This window comes from Gastrolobium bilobum, unplaced genomic scaffold, assembly GCF_033153095.1.
Source record: "Gastrolobium bilobum isolate Gb01-03AN ecotype WA unplaced genomic scaffold, APGP_CSIRO_Gbil_v1 utg5429, whole genome shotgun sequence".
NCBI classification, from domain to species: Eukaryota; Viridiplantae; Streptophyta; class Magnoliopsida; order Fabales; family Fabaceae; genus Gastrolobium; species Gastrolobium bilobum.
The window spans coordinates 28,710-48,839 of NW_026898384.1; the positions used below are offsets into that span (position 1 = coordinate 28,710).

The 20,130-nt window shown below is 33.9% G+C and overlaps 2 protein-coding genes across 4 annotated transcripts; one reads left to right on the forward strand and one right to left on the reverse strand.

The window, feature by feature from the left end:
- Nucleotides 1–1,674: 1,674 nt before the first annotated feature.
- LOC133315541 (protein BYPASS1-LIKE-like) lies at nucleotides 1,675–3,940 on the forward strand. The gene is made up of 2 exons (XM_061517182.1): nucleotides 1,675–1,877; nucleotides 2,327–3,940. Exon 2 carries the CDS (start codon nucleotides 2,437–2,439, stop codon nucleotides 3,619–3,621), a length of 1,185 nt encoding a protein of 394 aa, XP_061373166.1. The 5' UTR covers nucleotides 1,675–1,877; nucleotides 2,327–2,436; the 3' UTR covers nucleotides 3,622–3,940.
- A 1,141-nt stretch (nucleotides 3,941–5,081) lies between these two features.
- On the reverse strand, nucleotides 5,082–15,285 carry LOC133315535 (uncharacterized). 3 transcript variants are annotated; one of them, XM_061517171.1, is made up of 15 exons: nucleotides 14,904–15,285; nucleotides 14,703–14,788; nucleotides 12,437–12,591; nucleotides 11,364–11,401; nucleotides 10,990–11,176; nucleotides 10,492–10,560; nucleotides 10,089–10,304; nucleotides 9,853–9,989; nucleotides 9,289–9,481; nucleotides 9,092–9,151; nucleotides 8,761–9,006; nucleotides 7,057–7,315; nucleotides 6,756–6,961; nucleotides 6,448–6,498; nucleotides 5,082–5,937 (listed from the first exon to the last, which is right to left on the reverse strand). In XM_061517171.1, the coding sequence occupies exons 1-15, from the start codon at nucleotides 15,086–15,088 to the stop codon at nucleotides 5,650–5,652; spliced, it is 2,376 nt and encodes a 791-aa protein (XP_061373155.1). In that variant the 5' UTR covers nucleotides 15,089–15,285; the 3' UTR covers nucleotides 5,082–5,649. The 3 variants fall into 3 exon arrangements, with proteins under 3 accessions (XP_061373155.1, XP_061373154.1, XP_061373153.1); XM_061517170.1 differs by having other exon boundaries at nucleotides 10,101–10,304; nucleotides 11,340–11,401; XM_061517169.1 differs by having other exon boundaries at nucleotides 11,340–11,401.
- Nucleotides 15,286–20,130: the final 4,845 nt, after the last annotated feature.

Here is a 20,130-nt window from a genome sequence, read left to right on the forward strand (position 1 = left end):
GATAGATTATGTTGATCCAACGGTTATATTTATTTCCATCTTTGTATGGTCATGATTTTCCAAATTTAATAATTTATATTTATTTTCATCTTTGTATGGTTATAATTTCCCATATTTAATGCTTTCACTTTAAATATGGAAAATCATGACCATACAAAGATGAAAATAAATATAACCGTTGGATCAACATAATCGATCTAATGGTGAAATTAATTGGTAGTCACTTGGTAGTAACACAACTTGGTTGTCACAATTAGGTCGGAGAAGGACCATCCTATGGCAGCTTGGTGTTTCTTTAGCACTTTGAGAAGTTTTCTTCTTCTGCTGTTGTTAGCTCAACATTGATGATGACTGGATAGGTATTGTTGTTACCTAGGAAGACATATTTTAAATTTGGAGGTAACTCCTTAAGCTCAACTTTTGGTGCTCCAAGAGGGATGTCATCTTTCTTTCTTTCATGTTCTTCCACCACTGGTTCTTTATCAGCTATTTCAACGTCGTCATTGATTTGTTCTAACTCGAGCGGGGAACTCTCCTCTTTCATAGCATCATCAATTGCTTCTTGTATTATGTCTATCATGAAACAGTCTTCTCCGTCTGTTGGATGTTTCATTGATTCGAAGACATCAATGGTGACTGTTTCTTCGTTCACTCTCAACATCAGTTTTCCTTGATCCACATCGATCATTGCTCTTACGGTGGCTAAGAATGGCCTTCCGAGCAGTAGGGGAATTTCGGTGTCTTCTTCCATATTCAGAATTACAAAATCTGCAGGGAAGATAAATTTGTCAATTTTAACTAAAACATCTTCAATTACCCCATCTGGTCGTCTGATCGTTCTGTCAGCTAACTGTAGAGAAACTGTAGTCGGCTTGAGCTCCTTGATTCCAAGAGCTTTGCACATGGATAGTGGCATCAGGTTGATACTTGCTCCCAGATCACATAATGCTTTCCCAACTTCAATGTTTTGCTATTTCAATAGGAATACTGAAGTTGCCTTCATCTTTCTTTCTTTCAAGTTCTTCCACCACTGTGACTCCACCTTTCTTGGGTACTTAATCGTTGCATTAAATATGAGAAATTATAACCATACGAAGGTGAAAATAAATATAAAGTATTAACTTTGGAAAATCATGATCATACAAAGATGAAAATAAATATAACCGTTGGATCAACATAATCTATCTAATAGTGAGATTAATTGGTAGTCACTTGATAGTAACACAACTTGGTTATCACAATATCTTTTTTCTGTAAGTATAACCTTCCCCTATTTTTGAATGATATTCTAATCTTACACCAGCCCTAGTTTCATGTTATTATTACTTAATAAGCTCATCTTATTGGACTTTGGAATTCAAGCAGAAATTATAAATTAGAGTTCAAATTTAACCAATTGTCAATGTCAAATTTTTATAATTGATTAGGAGTAAATTAGAAAGAGCAATATCGTGAATAAAGATTTTCACATAGTTGATCGGTTTATTCTGTACAGAATTACTACAAAATGATTTCTAAACCCTTCAAAAAAAAATATAAAATAATAATGCTAAGAATAAAAAAAGAAACGTAATAGTATATAATTAAAAACATGATGGCGTCCAGACAAAAATCTTCTTCATTCTATATTTTTTAAAATTTACCTTAAAAAAAAATGTTGTCTTGTCAGTAGCGTCCACAATAATATTCCGATTACATTGCTTTTTGCTTCCCTTGAACTGGCGTGAACCAAAGCCAGGGGCTTTGGTCCTTCGCTAGGGTTTGGGGATTCGCCATTTGCCACATCCACCCCTTTACGCTTCCTGTAATCACCCTCTTACCTCTACAAATTCCCGTGATCTTTGTTTTTCTCGGTTCTTCACTTTTCAAGTTCCAAGGTACTACTAACTTCCTTTATTCTGCATTTTTTTAAGCTTTCTTAAATGCTGTTCCTGCACTTGTCTTTTTTCTTTTTCTTTTTCAAGCGATGATATTCCGAGAAAACTGCTACTTATTCAAGATTGTCTGAACATATGGGTATCTGGGTGTTAGAAAAATTCTGAGGTTTTTGGACTTGGGCTAGAGATAAAGGTTTGATTTTTATTTGTGTTGTGTAAGTTTTTTGGGTTTGAATTTTAAGGTGATGGGAGTCATATGATTGAAAGTTGAGATCTTTTCTCATTTGGGCTTCGCTTCCAGAATTGGAATTTGGTTGATCTGTTTGCTGTGAATCGATGTTTTGATAATTCTAAGGTTTTCAATTGGATATTGAGTGTTAATTTTGTTGTGTTGAGCATAATTTTAGATTCCTTGAAGTCAGTTACTTATATGAAACAAAACTAAACAGGGGACATCAGTGCTGCGGTTTTTGATGGGTTTCATTTGATCTCTGTGGTTCTGGTTCATTGTAGTAAGGATCTTGAGGGGATTTTCTCTAAAGGCTGTGAGTTTGTGACAATGCCTTCTACTGATAATCAGGGGCCTTCTTCTTCATTTTCCTCATTTGGGCGTTCATTATTCGGTGTCAGGCAAGAACAGGTTCATTCTGTGGAAGCAAATCATGAATCCGATTCCTGTAATTTAGAGCTTGGATCATTCCAAAAGCGTGTTACTGATCGATTTCATGACCTTTCTGGGGTTGGTGATGATGAATTGCTCTCAATTGATTGGATGCAGAAGCTCCTCAATGCATTTATCTGCTGCCATGAAGAATTCAGAGCCATTTTGTTGAATAATCAAGAGCAGGTCTCCAAACCACCCCTGGATCGTTTGGTTTATGAATTCTTTGAGAGATCAGTGAAGGCACTTGACATTTGTAACGCAAGCCGTGATGGGATTGAGAAGATTCGAATGTGGCAAAAGCATCTGGAAATTGTGTTTTGTGCCTTGGATTTCAATAAGAGAGCATTAACTGAAGGCCAGTTCAGGAGGGCAAGAAAGGCACTGATGGATTTAGCATTGGCAATGCTTGATGAGAAAGACTCTGCTGGATCAGTTTTTTCTCACCGTAATAGATCTTTTGGGCGACATAACTCAAGCAAGGATAAGGATCATCACTCACCAGGGCATTCAAGATCACATTCATGGAGTGTATCGCGATCATGGTCTGCAGCCAAACAACTACAGTCCATTGCAAGTAACCTGGTTCCTCCCCGTGCGGCCGAGGTTGCTGCAACAAGCAGGCTTGCAATTCCTGTTTATACAATGAATTGTATTCTCTTGTTTGTTTTGTGGACTCTTGTTGCAGCTATTCCTTGTCAGGATAGGGGTCTAAACATTCATTTTTCCGTGCCACGGCAATATTCTTGGAGCACTCCAGTTACCTTACTTCACGAACGGATCATGGAGGAGTCCAAGAAGCGGGAGCGCCGGAACTCAAATGGTTTGTTGAAGGAGATATATCAAGTTGAGATAAGCACGCGCCACTTGACAGACATGGTAGATTCAGCTCAGTTTCCATTGACAGAGGAGCATAAAATGGAAGTTGAACAAGATTTGAAGGAGCTGAGGCATGTTTCTGAAGCTTTTAGAAATGGATTGGATACATTGGAGCGCCAAGTGAGGGAGGTGTTCAGGAAGATTATGACTTGCAGGACTGAGGGGCTTGAATACCTTGGCTCATCAAGTTACACAGAGCAATGAAAATGGTGGATTGTTGCTGAGGTTTCAGATGTACAAATTTGCGGAACATGTATATTTTTACATCTTACCAGCTTTTTTGAGAGGAGGAAAAATGACTAAGCGAGCATAGCAGATAAATCATTTAGCTCTCTTAATGCGTTGTATTAATCTCAGTAAAAAAAACATGTTGGTTAGGTTACATGTGAAATATTCTGTGGTTTCTTTGCTTAACTACAAATATAGAAACTGCTTTCAATTAGAAGGCAAGTGTATAATGCCTTCAAGTAAAATCTTTTGTGGTGATTTTTTTTTCCTGAGATGTTGGTGCCTTGTTGAAAACCAAAGCAAGAAGTGAAGGTGTGCAAAATGATTTCATTTATTTATTTATTTATTTTTCATTTGTTTTCAATCCAATCATTTTTCCAAAAAAAATGCAGACAATGCGCGTACAAAAAAAAGGGGGAGAGAGAGAGAAATTGAGGCAGCTGATAGAATAAAAGCCAATTGATATCTAAACTGGTTTTTATTATAGCCTTGATTATGTATTGGGAGTTCAATTTCACACATCATCGTTTTCCGTTTTCCCTCCCTATAACCATTAAAATTAAAAAAGACATACATTGCCTTTCTATTCTCATTTCCATTGTAATTCTACAAATTACTTCCATGTTAACAACCGTGCTTTAGATATTTATAGTTTATACGCAGGTGTAAGCCTATAATTGTGTAAGGGTGTGTTTGATATAGGTTTTCATTTGAGTTTGATGGAGAAATGCAGGTTCAAGTTTTGACAAAAAAAATACTAGTTAAACAGGAAGCCTAGGCAATTAGATTTGTATTGCTTTTTTGCTTAAACTAACTATTCACAAATATCACTTTGCCTGTGGTATTCTAGGATAGGTGGGGAAGTGATATTGAAGGAAACCAAGTCATTGATGTTGGACTCTCATTTTTAAGCAATGGTTTGTTTAAAAAATATTGATAATGGGAGTGTTTTGGTCAATTCAATCAATTTTCTCATCACTATTTTACATTCAATCAAACATAGACTTTGCAAATTTACACAAATTTTTCCGGTAATATTTTGGTGAACCAAACATCTTTTTTTAAACTTTTCCATCAAACTCACTTTCCTACTATTTCCCCATTAATTATGTTTCTCCAGTAAAAAAATATCTCTTCTACCAAACGTCTCCTTAAGAATAACTTCGTTTTTTTTTTCTCTCTTATTTTAGAATACAACAGATAACCTCATTTTTAATGTCAGTATGATGTACAATGCACAATGCATTATAACTCATTAACCGCTTCAAATATAGTCAACTGTTTCTTCACATGTTTTGGAGAAACATGATAACCAAGAGACAACAGAGATAAACCGTTGACAACAGTACCAGAACAGTTGACAAATGAAGGAACGGGGCTAAAGAGGCATAATTACACTAAAGAGTTATATGAAGTAAAAATATGGAAATTCGCTAGAAAATTCTTTGAATATCAAAAGTTAGTGTACAACATTTTCACCATGTTCCTATGCCTATAGAACATAAAATTTCTATAAACTTGAACAGGTATGGTACATTTTCTCGTGCCCAAAACTTACAACAACTAATAAGTTACAACATAAATGCCCGAGTTAACAGAGCACAGTGGACACTACTGGCCTAAAAGGCTATATCCCTATCCATAACAAAGAGGAAAGAAAAAAATATAATAACTAGAAAAAAGTAATATACAAAGGCCAAGGTCCCATCATGTATGTAACTACTCAGTGTATACCCCAACCTCCCCTATCCCGGTGAAAATAAAAATGTGGCCACATTTTTAGGAGGGGTAAGATCCACCATTTTTGTCATACCGGGAGGATTGTGTCAGAAGAATACCAAGTCATGGAGTCTTGACCCTTAATGCACTTGAATTTGGCATCTCTGAACTGTTTTGATCAAAAAGCCTTGTTTTCTGTTCCACTGTTCTGGAAGTCTTGTGTCAACCTCGGTGTTTTTCTAAATCAACAATGTTGCCTGAGTTCCATGTGGATTCCCTTCATTACTATCTAAACAGTTCTGGGAAAGACCACATTATGAACTTTGCAAAAATGTCAGACTCCAAGAACTCAATATGAGCTGTCCGTCCAATAAGTGTGTTTAAGTTCCTGCCATAGGAAGAGGTGTTGAAGTTGATGCCACAGCGCATGACGACACGATTGTCAGAGTCAGTTCGGATTTGGTCCAAGCAATTGTTTAGCATCTCCAGGAAGATTTTCCCTCTTTTAGAAAAATCCAAAGAAGCAGCTGGACACAGTTCTATCCTGGCAGAATGGTATGGAACATAACCATCCTGACATGTAATAAGCAGGACGCATTATGATATACCTTTTCAAATAATAAAAGAAGACAGTATATACATGTTTATTAATATAACACTATCTAAATACTAAAGGTTATGCAGAACAGAAAACCTAGTTTCTAAGGTCACCTTCCATTGAACTCTAAAACAAGATCCTATCATTTGCATGGGACCATTATCATGAATCAACATACATATTTTGAAAAAGAAAAAAAAAAAAATCCTTGCAGAAAAGCAGATAGAGTGGCTAAATAGTCATGACATCAATATTGGCATGAATTCTAATTCAAGATAAGCTTTTCATTTTGTAGAATTCTACTTATTTGTTCTTATCTTATTGATACATAAGTTACTATCTTTTGCTACATCTTCACCCTTTAGGAAAAATCATCCAGCATTTGAATGTGGGATATTTTAAAATGATGCAAGGAAAAGAAAGTTCTTTAATGTAGGTCTTAAAAATAATGATAATTCCCATCATAAGCATATAACGTAGGTTACCTGAGGTGAGGACAAAAGAAGCACATTCCGGAAGTTTGCCAGTGTCTTCACCTGTAGACAATAATAACAGTAAGACTAATAAAATAGCTCTTATTACCCTATGTTCCCTTCATTAAAATATTCCAACAAAATTGAACAGAACCTTGAAGGTAGACACAACCCTCTAGTCACTTTTCCACTAATTAATCTCCATTTCAAACCCCAAAAAACACATTATTTTTAGGACGAGGGAAAAGAGACCTAGATAGGGAGGGGGTTAGGGGTATGACAACCTATATATTAAGAGAAAAATACTATGCATTCAATACCTTGGAAAGATTGTAGATGAAAGTATTCTCAAGATCAGGGTCATCTGTAAAGGTCAGCTGGTGGATGCATTGTGTGCCCTTGAGCTTCTTCAATACCCACAGCCCTGAATTGAATAGAGAGTTCGAACTATACATATAACCCAAGTGAGGACCAGATATAGAAACATAGGTTTGCAAGTATCTTAGATATGGCTCCATGATGCTCTCTGGAATTATTAAAAAAAATAAAAAATGAACATTACATTCACTATTTTAAATTTTGGTGACAAGTAGTATCCTTCAAAATTTTGTGCATAAAAACCTGCTAAGGCTGTTCTGATAATGAGATTCCCCATAGAATGACCAACAAAGCTAAGCTTGATATCTTTCAAGTTTCCACTTCTTGAAGCTTTATCCATCTTCTTTTTCAAGAAAGATATGACTTCCTGGGCAAGCCGTAATCCCATTTCTCTGAAGTCCCCAGATGTTTTGTCTTCATTTTCCTCTGACATTAGAAACTGTATCTTGGGGTCTATTAAAAGCCATTGGTTCCGAACAAGCCGTAAATCCAAATGATTTCCCTGTTAATGTTTGAGTGACGAGGAGTATGCTTAGTCAAATGATCTATTAATGGAACACCATGGAAAACAAGACAGGAACCACCAAAACTGATCCAGGCAACAGAAGTATAAAAATTAAAGCAGGAACCGATTAACTTACATGGGTCCTGTTTTTCTGCAACAGTAGCAGAAAAGCAGTGTCTGCCTCAGACACAAAAAATGGGACCCACTAATTTATTTACTTTTTTAAAAATAAATTTACCAGGATCCGACATCATATCCTGCTTTTTTTGTGTCTTCTTTTAGACAGGAACATAAATTATGTCATAACATAAATCATTAGAAATAAATCAATAAACAAGTAAAAAGGAAAACATAATACAAAAATAAATGCCAAACTGGAAAGGAAAAGACAAGTTCATCAACGCATACATTAGTTGGAAAGAAAAGAAAGGACAATGTATTGGATACTTAAAACTAAACAAGTACAACACACCGATTGTTCTCAGAAAATTAAGTTTTATAGAGTAGAACTAGTTGCAGAACAACAAAAGAAAGCTCCTAGAAAATGAGGGTTAAGGCAATGGAAAGCAAATTTGATCCCGTAAAATAAAAGGAGTTTGGTCAGATTGTTTCAAAGGTAGCTTCTATTAGAACACTGAATTTATTTCATAGTCCAGTCAACAAAGGTCAAACTTTTTGGCGAAGATTCATGGAGGGATCAGGATAGATCCAGTACTAGAATCACAATCCAATCATGGAAGAATCCTCAACTAAGCTAAGAGATTAGATAATTTAAAATATCCTACAAGATGGATAATATTTATATTTTGGGACACACAAGATGGTTAATAATCATTCAGGTATTTCAATATACTTAACAATAAGTGCTCTAAAACAAAACTATGATTTATAGCGCTTATTTACTGTATGAAAAGCTTTGAAATCCAGCATTGATGGTTACATGAAGTAATATATGCCAGTTTTTTTAAGACTAAAGTCATGACAAAAAGACAATTAAAAAGTAATCTAATTAATAAATTATTAATTAATGATAAGAGTGAGACTTATGGACAGCCAAATCTTCACAGATAGCAAGAAAACCTCATGAACTCATACAAGCTGTCCCCCTCAGCCTTGGTAATCTAAACCTTCAGTAGCTATAACCTTGAGAATCAAAATTTAATATCACAAATAAACTATGAATATGGAACCCAACTTTGATGCTATTTGATGCAAAAGATGTGAAAGCGGGCACTGCATAGGGTTATTTTATTATGTCAAGACAGCACAAACATAGTTTTGAAATCTCCCATTTTCATTTTTATCCCAGATCAGTTTTCAAAGAAAAAGAAAAGTAATTTGTAACTCCTAAATAATTGAAGGCCACAATGTAGCAAGAAATATGGAGAGAAAACCCAAAACAAATCAAGGAGATAAAAGAAACTCAAGAATGTGAAACATGCCTGAAACCCGTGAACAAAAACAGCTACTCTCAAAATATGCTCATTTTGTTGCGGGCTACTCCCACACAACTTGTTTGTGGCTCTGGATTCATTTTTTAGGATATGCCCGGCATTATTCTCCAAAGGAATGACGTTTGAATTCACACTGGCAGAACGGTATTCGTTTGTCAAGCGTTCTACAACAACAATAGGAACAAGCAAAGGATCTCCAAATATATACATGTCTTGAAGTGACCGGTTGTTGATCTGCATGGAATTCATAAGTATCATAAATTCCAGTCAACTGAAATTGAAAGATTATAAAGCATTCCAGACAAATACTATCACTTACCCTCATTTGTGCGATACCTCTCCTATGACGTTCTGCACGCATTGCTGCAGTTTGAATAGGCTGAATAAAAGAAAAGGGGAGACAACATATTCAAAGAAAATGATTCAGTCAAGCAAATCAAATCTAACAATTAATTTCAAACACAGCAGACAATAATAAATTTTATGAATCTTGTACAACATATAATAGATAATTACATCATCAGTTAACCTCCTCATACTTAATGAACTTCCACGAATGCCACGGTACGAAGATGTCCCCTGAACTTCATTGCTCATATATTGATGAGGCATCGCAACCTTTGAGCACACCATCCATATTGACCATTCAGTTCTCTGATTGCTAGCCCAGGAATCACGGAGAAATTCCAGTATTTTTGTTCTATTTTCCCTGGGTGAAGTGATAAGATTGAAAAAGAGATGTTATCGATTTGATGTAGTGCTAAAATATTATGCTCAAAGAGTGCAATTTTTCTCACAAAATCAGTCTTGCTATGCTTCATGTCACTAATAGATGCCTCACAACAACACAAGTATAACAAAAAGTAGCCTCATTCTGGACAAGTTAACCAGACTCAAGCTTGGCTAATTATAGTATGCCAAAAATAAACGTCAAACCAAGAAAAACTTAGCCATAATGATCGGAATGGATGTACAACTGTAGACGCTCTAATTTATTGAAAAGAAGGCTACAAGGACCTTAAAGTTGGCATTCTTAAGTATTTGGAGATGAATTTACTTCAATAATATATTTGAACAAACCTGTGAAATTTCAAAAATATATTCCAGAGACATGAGAGCTGATTCCCCATAGACTGGAAAGAGTTTAACAGATGATCATCCCAAGAAAAAGGTTGAAATGATTCCTCAGTAGGATAATTGATATAATGAGAAGCTCTCTGTTGAGGAAAAGACGGAAGTATTAAGTCAGCACGAAGTCTAAATCACAAAGAAGTTAGAACAAATAATGAAACAATCACATTGCCAGAATTAAGGACCTCGGTACTGACTTGTGGCCCATCAAACAGTTGAAGTGACGGTTCATCATCAATACTTTTCCCATGTGCTGGTGGAGTAGAGTTAAACCATTTTGTAACATCCGATTCAAAAGTAATTTCAGTCAAATCAATAGTTTGGCCAATGCCTTTGCTTATTCTTCTCAAATCTTCAAGCAGGATATCATGGGCATCCATCAATGCTTTGATGAGCATAACCTGATTTGAGTTTCGACCATCAGTAGAAGAATAAGTTACAATAGTAAGCAAAGAGATTTCTCAACAAAATTAAGCTTAACCAATCATATAAATCACAATTTTGCAATGTCAACTCAAAACGCCTTCATATAACAAGAAATATTGTTATGAAGTTATATAAGATTTGCAGCAACAGAACATATCATACCTTGTTTGACCCAACATAATCTTCAACATAAGTGCCTTCTGAATCTCTGGAATCACTGGTACAATTCAACTAACCACATCATTCAAAAGTTAAAGCCATATAGTATATAAGACAAGCAAAAGAAACACAATTAAGTTATGGCTGTTGAATTTATAGGGTTCAGATAGAAAAATAAGGGAAAGAGAATAGGACTACTAATGAATAAGATGAGATTAGATTATCAGATATTTGAATTCATCTATATATAAAATCAAAGCACTAATGCCTATTTAAACAAATGATTTGATCAAGTACTAGTGTAATGCAATAAGCATTAATAGAATAAGACACCTAAACCAAGGAAACAATTCTTAAGATTGCTCAGCAATTAGAGGACTTATTGATTCTATGATATATTTATGATATTCAAATCTATAGATATTCTAACAATGGTGATGCAACAGGTACTAGGGTACGTATTTGAACTTTAAAAACAGGAACTCTGAAAAACCTGGATACCTTCTGTCGAGATGTGCGATAACTAGCTTTTAGCAGACTGATGTGAACACTTGTATCAACAAGGACAGCATGCAAAGCATCAAAATGGATAGGACAATATGAATGCAATCCCAGCAGAGCTTTAGGAGGGATTTTATATTCATGAACTGAAGCAGGGCATGCATCCAGTGAACCTTGTAACTCAGATCTGCACAATGATGCAAGCAGTTTTGGAGCTCACTACCTCAAATTCACATAATGATAACCATAATAATAAAATCTATATCCAGCACAATCAGTATCATCATATTAACTTTCACTTGTTTAATACACCATTACACCTCAAAACGGAAAGAGCATCATTAACTAACCCAGTTTCAGTCATTTGAGCGTACATGAGTTCAAACTTCAAGATAACAGCAGAGGATTGTCCCTGTGTATAATTATTACGCAAGAAATTTATGACACAGAAGAAAAGAAAAGATTAGATGCTAGTGCATGCAAACCAAGAAGTCAGCAAGTTACCACAGATTTTTTTTTAACATAAAAGAAAATATAATTGGAAAGAAAGGAGAGAAAGTAAAAATGGAGGAGGATAAAAAATCCTTTGGAAAAAACAAGTGAAGAGAAAATAACAATCCTAAGTGGCTCAAAAATGCAACAAAGTTGTCCAATTTCTCTGCATAACAGTAGTTGAAATTTACTTCAAACAACCATGAGCTTATGAAGACAATCATATCGAATAATAACATAAGGGCATTAAAAGACCCTAAAAAATATGGGTTTTCCTTCCCCTGCCTATTACACCAGGGAACGACATGGCTTCCTTTCTTACAACTTAAGATATAAAGGAAAGGTTTTCCTCTTTTATAATTATGTCATAAAGCTTATTGCTTCTGCCATCAACTTACTGAATGAGGGGAGAAAAGAAAATGTGGCAATGGCATTATCAGATATCAAAGTAAATTTTGAAAATTTGATGTCAGATGACAAGCATCAAGCTACAGCCATCAACAACTTAGATCAATGCGCTTAATTAGATCCATCTTTAACTTAATTACACTAAAGCTTGTTTGAAGTGTTGAAGTACATGTATGTCTGTGATCTTTGAAAAGCTCTTATATATTCACTGTTCTCTGTGCATATTCATTGAGATTTAGTTGTCTGTGGTCAGGACCTTTCTACATCTTTCAAGAATTTAAAATTCACTTAGCATGATTTTGTCAAAAGAACAGTAAGTGTAGTCATTTTTAGGACCTTGTTTTGTTCGTCACATAGGATACTTCCAGTATGTTATGCTAACACCTCAGCATCATATGCTGGGTTATGCTGTCCTGATTCTGACAAGCTCTTTTCTAATTTTTTGTGTGTCCTATACCTAGTTTGTTTGTTTAACAAAAAGAAACCTCTAACATTGCATATATTGTTTGTTTATATACATATAATTGAAAAAGAGAGAAAAACTAACCTGGCATTCACCAAAAGACAGGTAGAATGAGATCATGATTGAAAGAAATACATCCTGCCTTGCATATTTAATATGGAATGGCGGTGTTGAGAAACTATTGTCTGTATCATCAATCATCCAAACTCTACATAGATTGTCAGAGCCCACTTCAGGAGCTGCAGCTCAAAGAAAAAGATTGATTCTAAGATTTTAATCTAGTTAAAATGAAAATGTAACGAAAGACAGCAAACTAACTAAAAAAGCAATTATAAGCATATCAAGCCTATAACTGTCAATGTCTAATGAATATTGAAAGAGAACAGAAGTTCAAAATAGTAAGCTTAAAGAGCTTAAGAAAGTGTTACAATCTAGGTTAATGAGGTTTGATTGCCACAAAGTTGAGAAAATCTATGAAGAAAAATAACACATTGACTGTTCTGTTCAAATTTTGTTTTGCACACCACATCCAGTCAGTTGCGGAATACTTATCAAACCTGGTTACAGCAAACAACATTGGAAAACTCATTGTAGAAAGGACAAAAACAGGTAGAAAATTTTGAGAAGTTCAAGGCCTATTTGGTTGTATAGACAAATTTATTTATAAATATAAACAGACAATAGAAGAAAAACTTTGAAATAAGTTATGTTCCACATTCCCTAAGCTGAAACTTGAGATAGTAAACAACAATCTGATATTCATTTGATACAGGTTTGTCTTCTGAAATCCTAAAGTTAGATAACGTATGTTCTTCATTTCCACATTGCATCTTTCACTCAGGAAAAAATGGATAAGTAATAAAGCAGGCCTTACATGACCCTTATTTTGAAAAAAAATACTACCACATATCAAAGATAAATCATTAATACCCTGACAGGAACAGGGAAAAGAAGCTAAAGTAACTACCACTTCTAGAGCCATGATCATTCTAGAAACTTAATAGGCAATTTGACATTTCAGCAAGTTGAGATATTGTTTAACTAACGCAGTGGCAGAGCCAAGAATCCAAGGTCATCCGGGACAAGATATAAAGATAAAAAAAAAAATTATAATGAATTTTCGAATTCATCAAATCAAGAATGACAAATTTTTGGTACTATTTTTTTAAAAACTCTTTTATCTTCACGATACAGATCTCAAATTTAATTTGCAAAGCAGTAAATAGTCATTACTTACATGTATTTTAGACTTTTAATGGTTAAGATGAAGAATTTTTATTTTTAATAATATTATTTTATAAATAAAATATCCGCTACAACTTGAGAAGGTTGTTTTTCCAGTTCTCACCATAATGCCACGTATTTTTAAATTTCATTCATTATTTAGATTCAAATAAGATCAAAGATGGGATATTGGATTTTAAAGCTTTTAAGTTAATTAAACCTTTTTCTTCCCCTAATTTATATCCAAATTCCACAGTACTTGCCTTGCCTTGGTAAAACACAAAAAGGGCTTCACAAATAATAACTTAGGTTGGGGTTTTGACTGCTAAGCAGCAGGAGCAAACTTCAATACAATATGAGAAAGAAAATGAGAAAGTTGAATGCTATAAGAAAACTTCAATACTACAAGTCCAAGTATTATTTCACAAAGAAAATAAGAAAGTTGAATGTGGCTCTGCCCAGTGCTCACACATGATACATACACACATGTCAGATACAGTATTTATGAGAAATGATAAATACCCAGATTTCATGCTCACAAACCCTTCACTGAACAGTAACTGTGTCACAGAGAAGTGAGTAAGTGTATGCTTCATTTCTTACACCATGAAAAAATTGTATAGTGCAGCTGCACCGTTCAAACTAAAATTGGAGATGTATGGCTTCAATATATGAAACCCTGTAGTTTTGAATGTCTGTCAAGGTATCAAAGGCCACAAGTCTCGCGAAGAAGTCACATGTTACAGCTTTGATGTTAAATATTTGACATCAGCTATAAAAACCATTTCCTCAACCTCAGGACACTAGCATCAATGAGACATATTTACAACAGGTTCACATCTTAAACCTCATTCAGTCAGAAAATTATATTCACAAGCTCATTACAACTTATTACATGAAGAGAAAATAGGTTGCCTTGAATCATAAACAATAATTTTCATATAAGAACATGTTTGTGCGTGGATCACACACACACCCTTGATTATACAGCCACAAGATATCAATGAACCCGAAATTGGTGTCTTCAATAAAGTAAATCAGTCTAGTACTGCAAAACTCATCACAAACTACAGAGAATAGCTGCAATTAACCACTAATACTTCAAGAAATTCGGAATATAAGTCACCTTCATACTGAACAACCCGTGCTGGAATTCCAGGATAGGAGTTTTCACCCTCCTCCCATCTCATGGTAACCTTGATTTTGTACCATCTGCATAACAGCAATAAGAATGAAAGACCAGAATAATTTTTCTTTCTTTTTTTTGAAAAAAAAAAAAGGTAAGAAAAATCATCACTAATATATATATATAGAAATTGGGGGTTACCCTTGTTCGAAAAGGTCGAGATTATGAAACCTATGAATATAAATTGCAACCTCGTGAAAAGCATCAAGCCCATGCAAAAGGCTTGGCCTTGCACTTGCAGGGCCAGGTTGTTCAACATTGACCAACCTTTTGGTTGAACAATTCCTTTGATTCAAACCTACAAACCATCTCAGTCTCCGAAACATATGTAGTACTAGAAGCAGATACAGCAACACTTAAACACCAAATGATCATTCATCCCTTATCCCCTTCAGTGGAAGTGGAGCAAAACCCAAAATCCTGAACCAAAAAAAGGAACCAACTTTATCTCACCCACCTTCGTTTCAATGCAAACCAACCCCATTAAAGCCATCCACCATGCTTGAAAATTCAAACTTTTAAATCATTTGCAAAGTGGGTCTGAGTTGAAGCGATTGATTGATTAAAAAAAAAGAAGGCAAATGTCAATCAATGAATCGAAGGCGTGGAAACAAGAAAAAGACACAACTTTGTTCATGACGAATAATAATTCAATGATTCATAATTTCATATGCCTTGTTGGCACACGGCACGACCCAAAAGAACATCGTTTTCGTCAAACCTTTTCGCAGTTAATGCTATTAATGATCGTTTTTTGTAATTTTTTTTTTTTACCAAAAAAATGAAAAATAAAAAATAAAAAATAAAAGGGGCTTTGATTATGGTGGGTAACATGGGATGTCGTGTCGGTGAAAACCTTTTGCCGAAAATCATGGGCCAGAAAATGGTAATGTGTCGCTGCCACATCCTCACACGTTAGGAGTAGTTTCTTTCCTGTTTTGATATGACGAACAATGATTGAAGGTTCCTACATTGGTTTAGTTTACCATTTTTTAGCTGTTACACATTTCCTAAGGCAACGCGTTTGGGGAACACGGACCAAAATGATATTATTCATCAAAATTTTTTATCTAAATGTCACGCGAATAGTATTATTGTAAACATGTCACGTTTTTAGTAGACACAAGTATCAAGTTTGCTATTGGGAGTAGCAAACTTGGTTGGAATGCATAATTGGAAAACGTGACATTCCAACCAAATTCACTATCTGCAGTAGCGAACTTGGTACTTGTGTCCACTAGAAACGTGACACGTCAGCAAATCGAGTTCACTACAGTGCCCAACAAACTTGCTCACGTGTCATATTAGGAAATAATATTGTTCGCGTAGCATTTGGATAAAAAACTTGATTAGCAGTGACATTTTCACGCGTTTGGTTTGTGAAATTGATTTAGGTGGAAATGAAAATTAAAAAGGAATAAATTCATTATTGCTGTTACTATATTTTGTATAGTTAATGATAAAAAATTTGAATAAATTATAAATATAAGTAATCATGCTTGAGTCGAAAACATTCGTATCATGGTGAGATTAACTCTCTCAAAATAAATTTTTTACATTCACAAAGACTTGAATTGAAAACTTTACTTAAAAATCAAATATATATCACTTGAATCAACTTCTGTTTAATTAATAATAAATTTCTTTGATTTTATTATTTGGTGTGGAATGATGGTAGTTGAAATGAGTGACGCTGGTATAAGTGAGGGTAGTTATTAGTTGGTGTTAGCCATTACAGTTGATGTAATGGTGATTGAATTTATCATTTTATTTCCATGAATAAAATGCTATTCTTTTAAATTTGATTAAAATTTATGTGTAAATTCGAAAAATGTACCAATGTAGAACACAATGTGTCATAAAAGTTGAAATTGTAGTTAAATTTGTACTAACATGTGTTATATATATAGGAAATATTTTTCTTATGTTGTTGGAGATGAGTTATTTTATGTTAGTGAAACAAAATTATAAGAGAGACCCACAAATAATTAGAAAGAAAAAAGATAAAGATAAGACTCACCTTTGTTGTGTGTGTAGAAATTTGATTTATCTCGTGTTGAATGAGATAAATATAACCCTACACACACATATATATATATATATATATACTTAAATTCTCGCTCATTTTGAAATGACGTCATGTTAAGAGTAACATTTCTTAAGAAATTATCATGGGACTGTTAGGTGCTATTTGACTTCTTTTTTAACTTAAATCATGTTAAAGTACAAAGATAATTAAGTATTCAACTTGTTAAATCCCAAGATCAACAATATAAAGTTATCAATAATTTCAATGGGAGAGGATTCTCTCATTTTAATATGATGTCATCGTGTGAGAAGATTTCATTTATTCTTATTTTCAGTGACAAATAAAGATTTTTTTTTCGTTTTATGAGTACAATAATTAAAAATTATAAATCTATAAACACATTAAAACGTAAAAGATAAAAGTGTAATTTTAATTGTTGATTATTAATTTGTAATTAAAAATTATGAATAGTTGAAATTTTTCTCATTGTTTTAATTATTTACTGTTGATTTGTCGTTATTACAAATTATAAATTGTCGACATTTTTCACTTGATCATGTTGAAATTAGATATTGTTGCAAAATATGTATTTTACATGTGTGGATAGCCTTTGATTTTTCATATGGCTCATGACCTTTGATGTACAATATAACCACCATATTGATTATTTATTTAAGTGTAAATACTCTCTCTATTCATGTTTTGAGTCCTATATAAAGATATGATATCTATGAAAAATGTCCAGTAAAAATTGGTAATATTCTCATGATTTAGAGTTCATTCTTTGATCCATCTATACTTTGTTTCTTAGTTTTCATAACATGTTATCAGCATCATTCATCTCCGCAACAACCAATTTAGCAAGTTGTGTCTTTAAAATAATCAATCAAGTTATTTTATCCTTCTAAATTTTATTCTTATTTTACATTTTATGTGATTATATATCTATTGTTGTAGTAATTAACTAATTATAATGGCAAGTCTTGTCAAACTTGATTTAATTGCCCTTGATATATCAACTAAGAAACTATCTTTCATGGACTCTTAGATACTGTGAAAAAATCTTACTCCAAGTAACTTTGGAGAAGTAGTTAAGTAAACAAGACCTCCCAACACGCCAAGGCTAACATATTTCTCCGCCATAATCTCTGTGAAGACTTTAAAAGTCAAACATTCAACAACAAACGATCTATAATGCAAAGTTTAATGGAAATGTACGATCATAAAATAGTAATTGTCCCAGAAACTTGTTATGAATGGACTCATTTAAGATTACAAGATTTTAAAATCATAGGCGAGTATAACTGTGCACGATGGTAGCAGAGAGCAAAAAGGAGTGGTGTGTGCAGTAACTGTAAAAAAACTAGGGTACCTTTGGGATGAAACCCCCTTTCCTAGAGGGTTTTTTACCTATGAGTAGGTTTGGACTAGATCACGTGTTTAATAAGGAGACCCATTGTGTCGGTCCATAACAATTACATTTTTAATATCGTGATTAAGGTGGTAAAGATTAAATGGCAAAGGGCGGTGGGTTCGATTCCTGAGAATCACAATTTCTGGAGAGAGTGGAGATGCTCAAACCCGAGAAATTAGTTGATCTTGTTAGGAATTTGGACACAGGCTGTTATATATATATATATATATATATAGAGAGGCAAGATCATCTTATACCGGTGTAAGAATAATAAGTCTTACACCAAATCTTAACCATTGATTTTTTGCATCTAACGGTTAAGATTTATTAGGTCTCACTCATTAATTAATTTTTAATTTCCAATAAATCAATGGTTAAGATTCGGTGTAAGATGATCTTGCCCCTATATATATATATATATATATATATATATATATATATATATATATATATATAAGTATTAAATGAACATACAATTTTCCAATAAAATGTATGATGTTGATGATATTCTTCCAGTAACATTATTAATAAAAAGACTAATTTTGATCGGCTATTAATGTAAAAAAAAGTGTACAATAATATCCAACTATATGTTAACATATTATTTAATTGGTTTGACTATATTAATAATTACACAAGATGTTAAATTCATTAAATAATATGTCTATAATTACTCATACTAGTTTAATTTAATAAGATAATTAGAAGGCTAAGCTAGGTGAAAATTTAAAATCATGAAATTATCAATGTGGGCTTCAGGTTACTAATTGGTGAAGAAAGAAAGAAAGGGAAAACTTGTCTTTTCCTAGAATAAGTATTTTAATATAAAACCTTTATCACTTTCCTTCGTCCTCTCTCTTTTCTCCCTTAGTTGCCTCTCTCTCTCTCTCTCTTCATTATCTATCTTGTGCACCCCTACCTTTTACCAAGCATAGAATCTTGCTTCTTCCTTTGGTGAAGCAAGGTAAGAATTGATCAACTCTTGGAATTTTAAGATAAGGGTTTAAAATTGAGTAATGGAGTATTCGCCACCAAAATAAATATATTCTCATAAGCTTCGGCTTATGGGTGTTAATCATGGCAAAGATTGCATTGTTTACTCAATGTGTTTCTTAATTTTCATTGGTTGAGTAGCATATACTAAAGCAGCAAGGCCATGGCTTCAGCCTTCTCCACACTCAGGTCCAATAACAAGGGATATGCCAACAGATTTCTCAGATTGATTGGAGGTGAAAACTTTCGTTTGGAGTCCTGAATTTGGGGAAATCACATATAAGATAATTCCTTAGACCTTTGGAGGCTTAGCCATAATTGAGTTCCTTTGAATCATGATTTATTCTTGCATTTAAGTGTTGTGACTTTTATGCAATGACTTCATCATATATGTGTGCATGAGCAATGAGTATTATAAAGAGTAATGCCTTATGCAATGAGACAAAGATATGACATGCCACAAAGAGGATTATGACAATTCATGCTATGAATAATGAGTAATTATTGTGTATTTTGAATTGTTTCTGATTGTTAGGAGACTTGGTTAAGTACAGGGCTTCCCTTGGAGAATTAAGTCTAAGAGCGACGACTCTTAGAAGTCCCAATATAGTTACGAATTCTCCTAGAGGTTAAGCTCAAGGAGTAATCCGAGAGGTTTGAGACATTCTTGAGAGGTGATGGTTGTTATTATAATGTTGTGATTATGTTAAGATGCTTATGTTTATTTATGTATATATGCGTAATGGTTGTTATTTCGCGAAGTGCCTAATCTTTTTATGTAGGAAAATGAACCAAGGTGAGGATAGATCCTCAAAAATCCTTGGAATTATTGAGATCATATCTCATCCTTTTTGGGGACATATTGTAGGTCGACATGGTGAAGGAGCTAGCCACACCTAGGGGACTTAGCTTCATGGATATTGAGAGTTATT

Excerpts from the sequence above, each read along its gene's own strand:
- LOC133315541 (XM_061517182.1), top strand. The coding sequence starts at position 2,437 with ATGCCTTCTACTGATAATCAGGGGCCTTCTTCTTCATTTTCCTCATTT.
- LOC133315535 (XM_061517169.1), bottom strand. The coding sequence starts at position 15,088 with ATGTTTCGGAGACTGAGATGGTTTGTAGGTTTGAATCAAAGGAATTGT. Across the intron at positions 9,990-10,088 it reads GGCCACAAGTCAGTACCGAG|AGAGCTTCTCATTATATCAA; the intron begins GTCCTTAATTCT and ends TTTCCTCAACAG. Across the intron at positions 6,962-7,056 it reads TATCAGAACAGCCTTAGCAG|AGAGCATCATGGAGCCATAT; the intron begins GTTTTTATGCAC and ends TAATAATTCCAG.